The 15,575-nt window shown below is 41.7% G+C and overlaps 2 protein-coding genes across 2 annotated transcripts; one reads left to right on the top strand and one right to left on the bottom strand.

The window, feature by feature from the left end:
* Positions 1-2,592: 2,592 nt before the first annotated feature.
* Positions 2,593-5,980, bottom strand: LOC132763893 (protein MIS12 homolog). Its single transcript, XM_060757727.2, has 2 exons — positions 5,876-5,980; positions 2,593-3,280 (listed from the first exon to the last, which is right to left on the bottom strand). Exon 2 carries the CDS (start codon positions 3,272-3,274, stop codon positions 2,672-2,674), a length of 603 nt encoding a protein of 200 aa, XP_060613710.2. The 5' UTR covers positions 3,275-3,280; positions 5,876-5,980; the 3' UTR covers positions 2,593-2,671.
* A 276-nt stretch (positions 5,981-6,256) lies between these two features.
* DERL2 (derlin 2) lies at positions 6,257-15,423 on the top strand. The gene is made up of 7 exons (XM_060756807.2): positions 6,257-6,374; positions 9,465-9,530; positions 9,984-10,057; positions 11,411-11,504; positions 12,800-12,995; positions 14,054-14,144; positions 14,710-15,423. Exons 1-7 carry the CDS (start codon positions 6,282-6,284, stop codon positions 14,813-14,815), a joined length of 720 nt encoding a protein of 239 aa, XP_060612790.1. The 5' UTR covers positions 6,257-6,281; the 3' UTR covers positions 14,816-15,423.
* Positions 15,424-15,575: the final 152 nt, after the last annotated feature.

Below are 15,575 nucleotides of genomic sequence, written 5' to 3'. Positions count from 1 at the left end.
CACATTTCATTGCATTTTACTGTTATTAGTAATTTTATTACATTTATTATTTTACTCTATTATTATGATTATTGTTATTATTTTACTGTACTATTATTTTATTACATTTATTATTTTACTCCATTATTATATTTATTATTTTACTCTAGTATTACATTTATTATTTTACTCTATTATCATTATTACATTTATTATTTTACCCTCTTTATTATTATTGGAAGGATACGTAAGCACATTTACAGTGAAGGTGGTTAGAATAATGGTTTAATCAAGACAGTCTTATCTTAAATTACAGTTTTATGTAAATACTCAAATACATTTAACCTACTAATGATTACCAGTAGCAGCTGCATTTCTCACCCTCGGCTTATACTCGAGTCAATAAGTTTTCCCAGTTTTTTGTGGTAAAATTAGGTGCCTCGGCTTATATTTGGGTTGGATTATACTCGAATTGACTGTTTGCAAGGACCTTGCCCAGGGGACGTCGACCAGATGTTTTTGATGTTTTTACCATCCTTGTGGGAGGCTTCTCTCATGTCCCTGCATAAGGAGCTGGAACTGATAGAGGGAGCTCATCTGTGTTCTCCCCGGATTCAAACCTGCGACCTGTCAGTCTTCAGTCCTGCAGGCACAAGGGTTTAACCCACTGCGCTACCAGGGGCTCCACAATAATTGTATAATAATTACATACAATTATAACAATATTATACAATTATTAAATAATTATTAAATAATTATATAATTGTATATTACTATAATTGTATAATAATATAATAATTGTATATTGTTGTTGTATAATAATGTTATAATTGTATATTATTATAATTGAATAATTAAATTATAATAATTAAAGCCACTTAATTTCCATGTAAATCCAAAGATTTCTTTGGCCAGTTAAAAATGCAAGAATATAATCTGTCAATGAGCATATTTTAACTTCATACATTGGGATATCTGCAGGCTTCTCTGTCAAAGGAGTTCCTAAGACCATCAGAAATATGTTTTCTGATGGTCTTTGGCGACCCCTCTGAAACCCCCTCGCGACCACCCCAGGGGTCCCAACCTCCAGATTGAGAAATGCTGCTTTAGGTCATCCATGTACACTAAGTGGGAAGTTTTTGATGAATTTCTTGCCGTTAGGCAGTCCAGGTTTGTTTTCTGTAGAATTGCTGACAGTGGGATCATTGCAATGATGAATAACAGTGGTGACAGTGAGTACCCTGGAAAATTCCTCTCTTGATTTTAACAGTTCCATATCATCCGTTGCCCACAAACATCCTAGTTTTCCATTGTTTCATTGCATTTTCAGTGAACTTGCTAATATTTTCCCAAACCCTGATGACATCCAGACATTTGATGATCCAACTATGCGGCAGTGGAACAAATGCTTTTTTGTAACCGATTCAAGTTGTATAAAGGATTATTTTGCGACTTTTGCAATTCTCTATTATTATAACATTTACTATCTTACTCCATTGTGATGTTTACTATTTCTTTTATTCTATTATTGGAAGGAGACACAAGCACATTTACACTGAAAAAGGTTGGAACAATTGTTTAATCAGAGTTGGACAGTCTTATCCTAAATTACAGTTTTATGTAAATATTCAAAAACATTTAACATCAATTAATTTAATTGCAGTGGTATCTCTTTTTATTTTGTAATTGACTGGTAGCTAATTGTGTATTGTCTTATTGTTAATGTTTTATCATTTTATTGTCCATGCTTTATTTTAATTGCTTGTATTGTTATTATTGCTTGTATTGTTGTATTTGGGATCGGCCTCATATAAGCTACACTGAGTCCCTTGGGGAGATGGTAAAAAGGTAAAGGTTTTCCCCTGACATTAAGTCCAGTCATGTCTGACTCTGGGGTGTGGTGCTCATCTCCATTTCTAAGCCGAAGAGCCAGCATTGTCCATAGACACCTCCAAGGTCATGTGGCCGGCATGACTGCATGGAGCACCGTTACCTTCCCGCCGGAGCAGTACCTATTGATCTACTCGCATTTGCATGTTTGCGAACTGCTAGGTTGACAGAAGCTAGGGCTGACAGTGGAAGCTCACGCCACTCCCCGGAATCGAACCTGCGACCTTTCGATCAACAAGCTCAGCAGCTCAGTGCTTTAACCCACTGCGCGACCGGGGGCAGATGGTAGCGGGGTACAAATAAAGTTTTATTATTTATTATTATAAGCTGCTGCATTTCCTACCTTCGGCTTATACTCAAGTGAATGCGTTTTCCCAGTTTTTTTGTGGTAAAATTAGGTGCCTTTCTTATATATTGGGCCAGCTTATACTCGAGTATATACAGTATATGGAACAATGCTGGGTTGCTTGTTTGTTTTGTTTCACTGCCAAATAAAGTCTCCCTTTTCAGTCAAGATCTGAGCATGGGAAACAAGGATATCACTAAAAGCACAAAAAGACTCCTGAAAAATCACACTAGGATTTATTTTCAGGGTAGGCCTTATTTTCAGGGAAACCAGGGAGGGTTTTATATTATATTATATTCCAAGCATCCTCAAAAAATCATCCTAGGGCTTATTTTCAGGGAAAACAAAAAAGAAAAGCATGGCTGTGATGCTGCGTGACAATCTCTAAGATTTAATGTGCATTGATTACACAACGTGCCATGTCCAGCTCCGCGTGTGGGGGGGGGGAGGGAGGGGTCACTCGGCCAACTTCTTCTCGACTGTGCGCACCACGTCCTGCAGCTGCAGTGCAGTCTCAGTCAAGGCCTGCAGCGCTTCCTGGAGGCTGACACTGCTCCCGTCTCCCCGGGTGGCCTCTTCCAGGCCCCGCCACCACTGCCGCAGCCTCTCTTGGTGCGCCCGCACAATCCGCTGCTCCTCCAGCTCAGCCTCCAGGGCCTCCGCGGCCCGGTTCTCAGCCTCCAGCCGGGCCTCTAGTTGTCGGACCTCTTCTTGCAGCTCTCGGAGCCCTTCCTGCGAAGAGCCTTCCCCAGCTTCCTCCTGCGCCTGGTCTCCCGGGAGCTGGACATTGTCCGGGATGTCCAGCACAGACTGGTGCAGGGTGGCCTCCAACTGCGGAAAGAGGGCCTTCAAGTGGTCTTTGGCCAAGGCCAGGAACTCCTCCGTGCCCTGGCGGATGAGGGCCGGGTCCTCATTGGGGAAGCGCTCCAGCAGGTCCGCCTCCATTCTCACCACATTGCGTGAGAGGGACTCCTGGAAGGCCGTGTAGATCCTCAGCACAAAGGTCTCTGGTGTGAAGCCAAAGAACTGGGTCGCGTATAACGAGCGTGCGTCAGACATCACGAGCTGTGGAGGCAAAAGGAAAGAATTCAGCCTCCAAGGAGGGAGACTGACAGCCTCCACTACTCTCCACTACACTCCAACTCAACCTCCACTACTCTCTCCGCATACGTAATTATTACAGCCTCCTATCTATCTATATCTTCTATATCTTAACTATCTTCTATATCTTAACCCCCAGTGGTGCAGTGGGTTAAACCTCTGTGCATATATAAAAAATATAATAATTGAAAATATATGCTTATATATATATATATACACACACGTGTGTATTTTTATTGTATAAACTATACATATACTCTGAGAGTGCCTTGGACTGCGAGAAGATCCAACCAGTCCATCCTCCAGGAAATAAAGCCCGACTGCTCATTGGAGGGAAGGAGACTAGAGACAAAGCTGAAGTCCTTTGGCCACATCATGAGGAGACAGCAAAGCCTAGAGAAGACAATTATGCTGGGGAAAGTGGAAGGTAAAAGGAAAAGGGGCCGACCAAGGGCAAGATGGATGGATGGCATCCTTGAAGTGACTGGACTGACCTAGAAGGAGCTGGGGGTGGTGACGGCTGACAGGGAGCTCTGGCGTGGGCTGGTCCATGAGGTCACGAAGAGTCGGAGACGACTGAACGAATGAACAACAACAAATACTCTGCATATATACATACACACATTATTGAATATATGATTGTATATACACGTTATTGCTACTACATATACTACAACACAGATATAGAATACATTATATTGTTCTATATATAATATGTATATATATGTGTATTGGATTCTCTGTGGATTATAATAATGTGTATAATGAAATATATAAAAATACAGTAATTGTATGTGCATAATGCATATTATACACATTATTATATATGTATGTATATAAGAATATATATATAAACTATGCATATACTCTGCATATATACCTACATATATATGCACACATACATTGAATATATATGTGTGTGTATACACATTGCTACTACATATACTATAACAAAGATATAGAATACATTATACTATTATGCACATTATATTATTATGCACAGGTGTATGTATAAATATACATTACATACATATATAAAATTACATTAATTGAATATTTGATATTGCTGTTTTTAAATTGTTGTTCGATTTTAGCTTGTTCTTGTAAGCCGCTCCGAGCCCCAGGGGAGTGGCAGCATATAAGTTCGAATAATAAATAATAAATATGTGTATTATTATATATATTATTACATATACTACAATACAAATATAGAATACGTTATATATATATATATATAATATAATTGTATACATATGTATATATGGATATATATGTGTGTATATGTACAATTAAATTATACCATATATATAATATATATTATGTATATAATATAATAGTTTACATATATGTGTATTTATGGCTATATATGTGTATATATGTGTGTGTATATGTATTATTTATTTATTTCCGTCACTTTTACCCCGCCCTTCTCACCCCCAAGGGGGGACTCAGGGCGGCTTACAGAGGAAGGCACAATTCGATGCCTTTGTCACATATACATACATATATAAAAGCAATTAAACAGTTACAAATTAAAAATTAAAATCATCAATACAAAACAATACAATAACACAGTAGTAGGCTAATCCTGAGCTCAGCGTTCGGAGTTCCGTAAATCAATTAAATTATACCATTATATATATTATGAATATATACAACATAATATAATATAATTGTATATATATATGTGTGTGTTTGTGAGTATATATATATATATACACACACATATGTATTTATGGGTGTATATGTACAATGAAATTATACCATTATAAATATTATGAATATATATAACATAATATAATATAATTGTATATATATATGTATGTGTGTGTGTGTATATGTACAATGAAATTATACCATTATATATATTATGAATATATATAACATAATATAATTGTGTGTGTGTATATATATATATGTAAAGGTAAAGGTAGTTTCCTGACATTAAGTCCAGTCATGTCTGACTCTGGGGTGTGGTGCTCATCTCCATTTCTAAGCCGAAGAGCCGGTGTTGTCCGTAGACACCTCCAAGGTCATGTGGCCGGCATGACTGCATGGAGCGCCCTTACCTTCCCGCCGGAGCGGTACCTATTGATCTACTCACATTTGCATGTTTTCGAACTGCTAGGTTGGCAGAAGCTAGGGCTGACAGCGGAAGCTCACACCGCTCCCCGGAATCGAGCCTGCGACCTTTCGATCAACAAGCTCAGCAGCTCAGTGCTTTAACCCACTGCGCCACTTGGGGCTCTCATGAATATATATAACATAATATAATATAATATAATTTTGTGTGTGTGTGTATATTTATACACACACACACACACACATATATATATATGTATTTGGGCATATATGTGTGTATATGTACAATGAAATTACACATTTCATTGTACCATTACACATATTATATATATTGTGTATATATATAATATAATTGTATACATATATATGTATGTATTTATGGGTATATATCTATGTGTGCATATGTACAATGAAATTATACCCTTTATTATTATTGTCTCATATCCTCTACACATGCAGAATCAAGTACAGACTTACCCCAAAGGAGGCAAACCTTCAATCCCTGCGTCTGCTATACATATAAACAGGACTGACTTCCCACCAGGCCTGACCGGAATGGAAAGCAACGGCGTTCCCGCCCATTCTTGAAAACCTCGCCTGGCCACGCCTCCTCCTCTTTTTCCTGCCCATCCCGCGCTCCCATTGGTCCAGACCCAAAGCTATCCGGAGGTGGAGGCCTCCCATTGGCGGAGAGAGGGAACCAATGGGCGGCGGCGCGAGGCGAGGGGGCGGGGAAGGGCTGCGATTGGCGGCGCCGGCGAGCAAAAGGCGATTCTGATTGGCCGGGCGAGAGAAGCGGAGGGCTGGGATTGGCTAGACGGAGGGGAACACGCTTCGGGCTCCGATTGGCCGGGCGGAGGAGGGTGGGGCCACGCCAGGCAAGATGGCGTACCAGACTTTCCGCCAGGAGTACCTTCAGGTTCCGCCGGTCACCCGGGCCTACGCCACCGCCTGCGTCCTCACCACCGCCGCCGTGGTCCGTGAGTCGCGCCCGGAAAGGGATTGGGGGCGGAGGGAAGCGCGGAGGCAGGCCTGAGGGGGGAGGGAGGCCTGAGGGGAAGCTAGGCCGCAATCGGTTGGGGTCTTCGAAGAGAAATCGAGGGGGGATTGTACACTCAGGCCTCACAGAGAGGATTCCAAACGCCTCCTCTCAGCTTTCTCTTCTTCAGGCTAAACATGCCCAGCTCTTTAAGCCGCTCCTCATAGGGCTTGTTCTCCAGACCCTTGATCATTTAACAGCCCAAAGTCTATTAACAACACATTAATAATGATTATTATGATACAATAATAATAATAATAATAATAATATAATGATAATGATAGACCACACCTGGAATACAATTCTGGGCACCACAATTGAAGGGAGATGTTGACAAGCTGGAATGTGTCCAGAGGAGGGCGACTCAAATGATGAAGGGTCTGGAGAACAAGCCCTATGAGGAGCGGCTTAAAGAGCTGGGCATGTTTAGCCTGAAGAAGAGAAGGCTGAGAAGAGACATGATGAGGGCCATGTGTAAATATGTGAGGGGAAGTCCTAGGGAGGAGGGAGCAAGCTTGTTTTCTGCTGCCTTGGAGACTAGGACGGAATGGAGCAATGGCTTCAAACTACAAGAAAGGAGATTCCATCTGAACATGAGGAAGAACTTCCTGGCTGTGAGAGCTGTTCAGCAGTGGAACTCCCTGCCCTGGAATCTAAATACGTTAGAGGAAGTCATAGGGAGGAGGGAGCGAATTTGTTCTCTGCTTCCCTGGAGACTAGGACGCAATGGAACAATGGCTTCGAACTACAAGTAAGGAGACTCCATCTGAACATTAGGAAGAACTTCCTGACCGTGAGAGCTGTTCAGCAGTGGAACTCTCTGCCCTGGAATGTGGTGGGGGCTCCTTCTTTGGAGGTTTTTAAACAGAGGCTGGATGGCCATCTGTCAGGGTTGCTTTGAATGCAATTTTCCTGCTTCTTGGCAGAATGGGGTTGCACTGGATGGCCCACCAGAGCAGTACCTATTGATCTACTTACATAGTAGGCCCCGCGGGATGAGAGTGGGAGTAGGAGCAGGGGGACCCATTCCTTCCCAGCCCAGAGTGCATGTGCACCAGAATCAAGGCTTCCCTCCCTCTCCCTAAGCCATTCCCCTCCTTACAAAGCTTATCTGCATATTGGGGGTGATGGGAGTTGTAGTAGGAGGCTGAGAGGAGACATGATGAGGGCCATGTATAAATATGTGAGGGGAATATGTTATAGGGAGGAGGAGCAAGCAAGCTTGTTTTCTGCTGCCCTGGAGACTAGGACTCTTACTGGAGTATACGTCCCCGTCCCCCCCTCGTGGGAAAATTTGATTCCACATCTCCCACTATAATGAGCCCTCCTCCACAAATAATTTGTTTCTCTTTTATCTCACTCGAGTTTTTAACCAGTTTTAATTAGTTCTTTTAACCATTACATGTAGCCCACCCATTGTCACTGTGTTTATTGTAATTTTATATTGCTGTATATTCATATGTTTTATGTAATTATGATGTTGTTTATTGTTTGCGTTTTCGGTTTGCATTCGGTTGTTCTTTATTGTAATTGTTGTTTGGGCTTGGTCCCATGTAAGCCGCTCCAAATCCCCATTGGGAAGATGGTGGCGGGGTACAAATAAAGATTATTATTATTATTATTATTATTATTAGGACCCCATGGAGCCATGGCTGCAAACTACAAGAAAGGAGATTCCATCTGAACATCAGGAAGAACTTCCTGACTGTGAGAGCCGTTCAGCAGTGGAACTCTCTGCCCCGGAGTGTGGTGGAGGCTCCTTCTTTGGAGGTTTTTAAACAGAGGCTGGATGGCCATCTGTCGGGGGTGCTTTGAATGTTATTTTCCTGCTTCTTGGCAGAATGGGGTTGGACTGGATGGCCCATGAGGTCTCTTCCAACTCTAGGATTCAATGATTAACAGCCCAAAGTCTAAAGTTTCAGAGTCTAATGGAGCCTCTGTCTTCTTCCTAAAGCATTCTGTTTCTACTGACATCTAAAAGCATACTCCTTCTAAAATGGAGTCTGAGTCCTGAATAGTCCCAGGTCTGATCACATCGTCAGCAGCCCCTCCCACAACACAGAGTTAAGGAAAACTGCATACCAACACACACATATACAATATTGTAAGCAATAACAAACAACTAGTGGAGGCTTGAAGAAGGTTGCTATTTCAAACAATTTTCGTTCGCAAAGGCGCCAAAATGTGGAACTCCAAGCTTTTGTCAGAGATCATTCACATGGGTTACAAGAAGCTAGAGATTGAAGTAAAGGTGCAAAAGTGTAACAAACTTTTACAGTGAGACTATGACACAAAACAATGGCTTCAAACTACAGAAATGAGATTCCATCTGAACATTAGGGAGAACTGCAATGCAACCTGAGTCCTGCCACATGCACGATGGAGGACCTTCTTGCAGCAACACCAGAAGCGCTCCAAGTGGCCAGATACTGGTCAAAGGACATTTAATCAGCTACCAAGTTTGCAAAATTTGTAGGTTTTTTTCTGTTTGTTTGTTTTGTTCTGTTAGAAATGTAATACAATGTTCTGGTTGCCTATGACACGATAAATAAATATTAGAAAGAACTTCCTGACCGTGAGAGCTGTTCAGCAGTGGAACTCTCTGCCCCAGTGTGTGGTGGAGGCTCCTTCTTTGGATGTTTTTAAACAGAGGCTGGATAGCCATCTGTCAGAGGCGCTTTCAATACAATTTTCCTGCTTCTTGGCAGAATGGGGTTGGACCACCAGAGCAGTACCTATTGATCCACTTACATTTGCATGTTTGCGAACTGCTAGGTTGGCAGAAGCTGGGGCTAACAGCGAGAGATCATGCTGCTCCCCAGATTCGAACCTGCAACCTTTTGGTCAGCAAGTTCAGCAGCACAGCGGTTTAACCCGCTGCACCACTGGGGGCCCCAGTGGAATTAAACCTAGACCAAATGATTTATTAATCTACGAAACACTTCTGAATTGCAGAAATATTGAATAATGGCTCCTTGGTAAAATGGATGGGAAGGGTAACGCCTTTTGTTTTCTTATTTATTTCAGCAATTAGAGTTAATCACTCCATTTCAGCTGTACTTCAACCCGGAATTGATATTTAAGAATTTTCAAGTAAGTGTCTTTTGTTTGTTTGTTCGTTTTAATGTCAGTGATCCTTGAGACCGACAGCAATTGCATCAAATCTGCAAAAGTCAAAGCTGCGGCTATGGAGGGGGAACTGTAAATTTTCCTGTTGTTTCTCTCATTCATGGAATGTGTGCTCACAATATTGCCGGAGAATTACATGCTTGTTTATTTTCCTTGCTTGGGTCTCCAGCATTGAGTGACTCCAAGGCTCTTGCTCATTGACAACTGAAATGTACTCAGTAGAAGCTCAGGCCAGATCTACATTGCCATATAATCCAGATCATCAAAGCAGGTGGTCTAGATTTTATATGGCAGTGTAGATCCAGCCTCAGACACTCTATAATTTCTTGTATCGGGGGAAGAAATCCATTGCCTTAATGGGTGGCTTCTTCTCATCTAAGCAATTCTTTGTCTTTTGACGCTCAATTTCTCTTACAGGTATGGCGGCTTATCACGAACTACCTTTTCTTCGGACCAGTTGGGTTTAACTTTTTGTTCAATATGATCTTTTTGTATCCTTTGTTTCTGTTTCCCAGAAGGCAAAATTCGTAGTGTCACCATGGCTGGATCCAAGGTGATTGAGGGGATCTGGGATTATTAGGAAGGAAGCAGTTGCTTTGTCCTTAATTGTCATCCTGGATTTTGACAGGTTGGCTGTTGTTGTTGTTCTGATGTCCTAAATGTGAGAAGGATGTAAATGTGAGTCTTGAGTGCCAGGATGTTTTGAAAGCTTTTTAAAAACTTGGAATCATAAACTCATAGAATCTTAGAGCTGGAAGCGTTGTCGTTTTGCTTGCATGGAAGGCCTTTTTGCAACCTGGCTCAAATAATCCCATAACATAATCATCATCATCATCATCTTCAGACCAGAATTTGTATATAATAGTAATAATAATAATCATAATAATTAGCTTCATCTTCAGAATTTGTATATTATCATCGTCAGCTTCAAATCAGAATTTGTATATGATGATGATGATAATTATTATTATTACCAGCTTCAGATCAGAATTTGCGTATTACTGTTATTATTAGCAGCTTTGAATCAGAATTTGTATATTATTGTTATCCACTTCAGAACAGAAATTGTTTTTTTTTATTATTATTATTATTAGCAGCAGCTTCAGATCAGAATTTGTATATTATTTGTACATTATTATTATCATCATCAGCTTCAGAACAGAAATGGTTTATTATTATTATTAGCTTCGAATCAGAACTTGTATATTATTTGCTGACTGATAGGTTGGCAGTTTGAATCTGGGGAGCAGGTTGAGCTCCCATCTCAGCTCTAGCTTCTCATGTGGGAACATGGGAGGATGGTAAAACATCAAAAACATCTGGGCAACATCCCCTGGGAAATGTTCTTGCAGACGGCCAAGTTTTTTACACCAGAAGCGACTTGGCAATTTCTCAAGTGGCTCCTGACACACACAAAAAATCATCATCATCATCATCATCTTTATTTATTAGCCCCTTTCTCCCCATAGGGACCCAAGGCAGCTAACAACCACACAATCTAATTAAAACAAAGCAAATGCAACAACTAAAACATAATTAAATATTAATGTGTGCTCTTTTTGCAGAACATTCCCTGTCTTTTCTGCAACAAAAGAAACTGCATCCAGTATGTTGTTTTGTCACTTTTTGCTAGCATAATGATAACATCAACAACAACAACACTAATAACAATGGCTTGAGGCAGACTTCTGATCTCCGCTAACTTTGAAGTCCTTCTGTTTGGACCCTAAACCTGGATTGTTTGAAACCCAAATTGTTTCTATGAAATCCTAACGTTCTATCATCTCAGAAAATGAGAAAACGTTTGCCTGGATCCTGGCGTTTTCCTGACCTCCCGCCTTCAGATATCGCTACTGCCGGATGCTGGAAGAAGGGTCCTTTCGTGGCCGGACGGCAGACTTTGTCTTTATGTTCCTTTTTGGCGGACTGCTGATGACCGTATCCTTTTGACTGGGTCTCTCTTGAGGGAAGGATTAATGTTTCCAATCACATTGAAGGAATTAATGAGAAAGGGGATCGACTGTGTGTGTGTGTGTGTTAAAATTTCGATAGGAATATTGTACACATTTTATAGTGATGTGTTTCTACTTATCTTGTGCCCCGCATCTACCCATGAGGAGTGGTGCATAACAAATAAAATGTGGTGGTGGTGGTGGTGTTTAGTCTTGGCCTGGATTTTTTTAGAAATCTGACACAATTTTTAAAAATATGCTTAATACAAAAATATATATACTCTATATAAATAAAAATGTAATGTTCATATGTGGGATTAACATAACTCAAAAACCACTGGACAAATTGACACGAAATTTGGACACTATACCTCTAACAGACCAACGAGTGACCATCACTCATAAAACAAAACAAAAAACAGCAGAAAAGACTTAAAAACCCAAAAAAGCTAAATTATGAAATGCTAAATGACAATACAGAAAAAAGGGGAGGAAGAAGGAGGGAAGGAAGGAAGGGGAGAAAGAAAGGGAGGGAGGGAAAAAGGAAAGAGAAGGAAGAATGGACACAAAGAGTGAAGGAGGGAAGGAAAGAAGGGAGAAGAAAAAGGAAAAGAAAAAAGGGGGAAGGAAGGAATGAGAGAAGAAAGCATGAAAGCAAAGAGCGAAAGAAGAAAGAAAGGAGAAAGAAGAAGGAAAAGAAACAGGAGGAAGGAAAGAGGTAGAGAATGAAGGAAGGAGGGAAGGAAAGAAAATAAGGGAAGGAAGGAAAGAGGGCGCGAAGGAAGGAGGGAAAAAGAGATAAAGAGGGAAGGTAGGAAGGAAAAAGAAGAAAGACGAAGGAAAGAAAGGTCGAGAAGGAAAGGGAGCGAAGGAAGGAGGGAAAGGAGAGAAAGGGAGGAGGGAAGGTTAGCTATAGCAACGCATGGCAGGTACAGCTAGTGATATATATTATGCAACTATCTACACATATAATATGTAATATAACTGTTTGCTATATGTGTGTATATGTAATATAGATAATTATTATGCAACTGATCACCAAAGTCAGTGGTTTTGCATTTCTGTGGGTTGAATATATAAGGGTCCGACTGTCTCAGTATGGGTGCATTGACTATTAACGTAGTTATTCATTTGCATTCCATGTTTATCTTTCGAATTAAGAGGTGAAGGAACTTGCATAGTTTTAATAGAAACAGTTCAGTTTTAGAGCCATCACATATAAACAGAGTTACACAAAGCAGTCAGTTGCCGAACGTTTTCCTTAACGTTTTCCTCCGCCAGCTTTTTGGCCTGTTTGTCAACTTGGTGTTCTTAGGGCAGGCCTTCACCATCATGTTGGTCTACGTCTGGAGCCGCCGGAACCCCTTTGTGCGCATGAACTTCTTTGGGCTCCTCATCTTCCAGGCCCCATTCCTCCCTTGGGTTCTCATGGGGTTTTCGCTCTTGCTGGGGAACTCCATTATCGTGGATCTTTTGGGTAAGGAGGCCATCATGGCTGCGCAGCTTTTTTCTTTTGTGATGGACCCCATCTGCTCTTCTTTATGATCTCTGTGCAAATGGGTTTTCGCCCCCGAATGTTCCAGGCAGAGCTTCTTACGTTAACAACTAGCAAAGGTGGCAGGTGTTGGAGGGTCCCACTTTCTCGCTTCTCCAGTTCTGACAAGGCCTACTTCATGCATTGAGTCGCCTGTCAAGGGCTGAAATATGCGGTATAAAAGTGAAGCAAGCAAATAAATAAATAAATAAATAAATAAATAAATAAATGTCATTCTGATGGCAAGGCTCTCTTTATTTCCATACTTACTTCTTTCCTCTATCTGTTTCCTTCATACGTCGTCTTCTGTTTTATTTCCTTTTTCTCTCTTCCCTCCCTTGCTTTGTCCCTTCTTTCTTTCCTTCCTTTATCCTTGTTTTTCCTCCTTCCTTTTCCCCTTTCTTGCTTTCTTCCTTTCCCTTGTCCCTTCTCTCTTTCCTCCCTTGCTTTGTTCCTTCTCTCTTCCCTTCCTTTACTCTTGTATTTCCTTTCTTTCCCCCATTCTTGCTTTCTTTCTTCCTTTCCATTCTTTTCATCTCTTCTCTTTTTCCTGTTCCCTCCCTTACTCTGTCCCTTCTTTCTTCCTTCCTTTCCTCCTCCCCTCAGGCACATGCTGCCTAGCAGTAGCCAAGCCACTCCATTCCCTTTCTTTCCCATTGAGATCCCAGAGGGCCACTTTACCTGGCCAGAGCCAATCCTTCACTTAGCCACAGCCAATCCACTTCATTCCTTTTCTTTTGCCTCCGCTCTGAGCCTTAAAAGGGGGCGAGGGACTCTTTTCTAGTTCAAACCCCTCAATGATTTCAAATGGGGCCATGAAGGCTTTGTGTGCCATGTTTGGTCCAGATCCACCAAGCCACGGAGGAACCTTTGTAGTACAAACCTCAAGTAAATACGGTCTATAGTGCCAGCGTTATGGACACACAGCTGAACAGCTTTTCCAAACCCGTGTTACTTTAGTAAGATGACAGGTTTCTGATCTCTTTCCCTTTGGATTGCAGGCATTGCTGTCGGCCACATCTATTACTTCTTGGAAGATGTCTTCCCAAACCAGCCCGGTGGAGGAAGGCTTCTGAGGACGCCCTCCCTGTTGTGAGTCTCTTTGTGCCTTGATGGGGATGCGAGGGGATCCCATGCCTGGGGGGAAAGATGGGGCTTTGCATAGAATCCTAGGGTTGGAAGAGACTGCATGGCACACATAAAATCTAGGATGAAATTGTCCCCAAATGAAAGCATTCCTTGGGTGGTGGGCAGTCTGGTGCTTGTGAGGGACCTTGGCAGGGCTCTTGGACATGTTCATGGCACTCTCCATAAGCTGCAATGTCACTGGAGGAAGAGCCTTTGATGTCTCCTAATGGGAGATATAGCTGTTTGTAGAGTCAGGAGCTTGTCTGTAAGTGGACACTCCATCCACAGACACACATACACATTTTCACTTTGATTATGTGTATTGATATATATTATAATAATGGAATAAGGGTGCTTCCCTGCCAGCTAACTCATCTGTCTTATCTATTTCCTTGATGAGGACTATAAACTTGGGCAGGATGCTCTGGAAATACATAGAGTAGCCAGGGTGGGCAGTTAGGGAAGCCCTTTGCAAAAAGCAACTTTCCTATCTACAACGTAATTTTATGAAACCCCTTTTTCCCAACAGGAAAGCGATCTTCGACACGCCGGAAGAAGACCCTAATTATAACCCGCTGCCGGAGGAGCGGCCGGGAGGCTTTGCTTGGGGTGAAGGGCAGCGTTTGGGGGGCTGAAGGCGCATGAGCGAGAGAGAGAAACCCATACACCTTTATGAAGACTTCTTTGGACAAGTTTGACCCCTCCTTTGGCCTAATGAACATACAAAGCACTTTGCAGGACAGAGACACATTTGGTTCGTATTCCAGGGGGAAACAACAAACTGCCTGAGCCGAACCGAAGATGACATTTTCTCCAGTTGTCTCTCAACAACAACAACATACAAATATATATATCTATTTTGAAAGTTTCCCAGTTTCATTTGGTACCAGAAACCGGGAATACACAAACGTTTTGATTTTAACGCTCTGTAGGAGACGTCACTTTAAATGTCTGGCTTTGGACATGAAGGCCAGATTTTCCTTCTCAAAGAAAACGTTTACAAAAGCGCGGGAAGGCAAAGACGAAGACGTTTGACCGGGTTCTAGATCCAGACTTGGGACCCAATCTGCGTAGAGTTGGTCTTCAAAGAGAGGCTTTGGTGACACAGGGGACATCACATGCTTCCTGCCGGCAAAAGGGTTTTGAGGCTCTTTCTGAAGCCTGAGAAGAAGAAAAAGCCCTTTGCTGGAGACAGGCAGAAACTGCGTTCACTGTCAATAAATGCCACCAAACGCTGAGAAAACATCTCTTTTCTTGTTCCTTCCTCACGTATATTTAACCGGAGTTACACATTTGGCAACGCTGTTGATTCGTTGGCCGCTTTTTTGGCTTTGGGAATGGTCCTATTCGAGAATTATTAGTTGCTTACCTGTAACTGTAGTTTCCTGAGTAGTC

The sequence above is a fragment of the Anolis sagrei genome, chromosome 11, assembly GCF_037176765.1.
Source record: "Anolis sagrei isolate rAnoSag1 chromosome 11, rAnoSag1.mat, whole genome shotgun sequence".
Classification (NCBI taxonomy): Eukaryota; Metazoa; Chordata; class Lepidosauria; order Squamata; family Dactyloidae; genus Anolis; species Anolis sagrei.
The sequence above is the reverse complement of the archived record's forward strand: the minus strand, read 5'-3'. Positions and strand labels throughout refer to the sequence as shown.

What these genes read in the sequence shown, in the direction of transcription:
- LOC132763893 (XM_060757727.2), bottom strand. Translation starts at nt 3,274, where the DNA reads ATGTCTGACGCACGCTCGTTATACGCGACCCAGTTCTTTGGCTTCACA.
- DERL2 (XM_060756807.2), top strand. Translation starts at nt 6,282, where the DNA reads ATGGCGTACCAGACTTTCCGCCAGGAGTACCTTCAGGTTCCGCCGGTC. An exon ending in TGATATTTAAGAATTTTCAA is followed by an intron (nt 9,531 to 9,983) that starts GTAAGTGTCTTT and finishes TTTCTCTTACAG; the next exon opens with GTATGGCGGCTTATCACGAA. An exon ending in TTGGCGGACTGCTGATGACC is followed by an intron (nt 11,505 to 12,799) that starts GTATCCTTTTGA and finishes TTCCTCCGCCAG; the next exon opens with CTTTTTGGCCTGTTTGTCAA.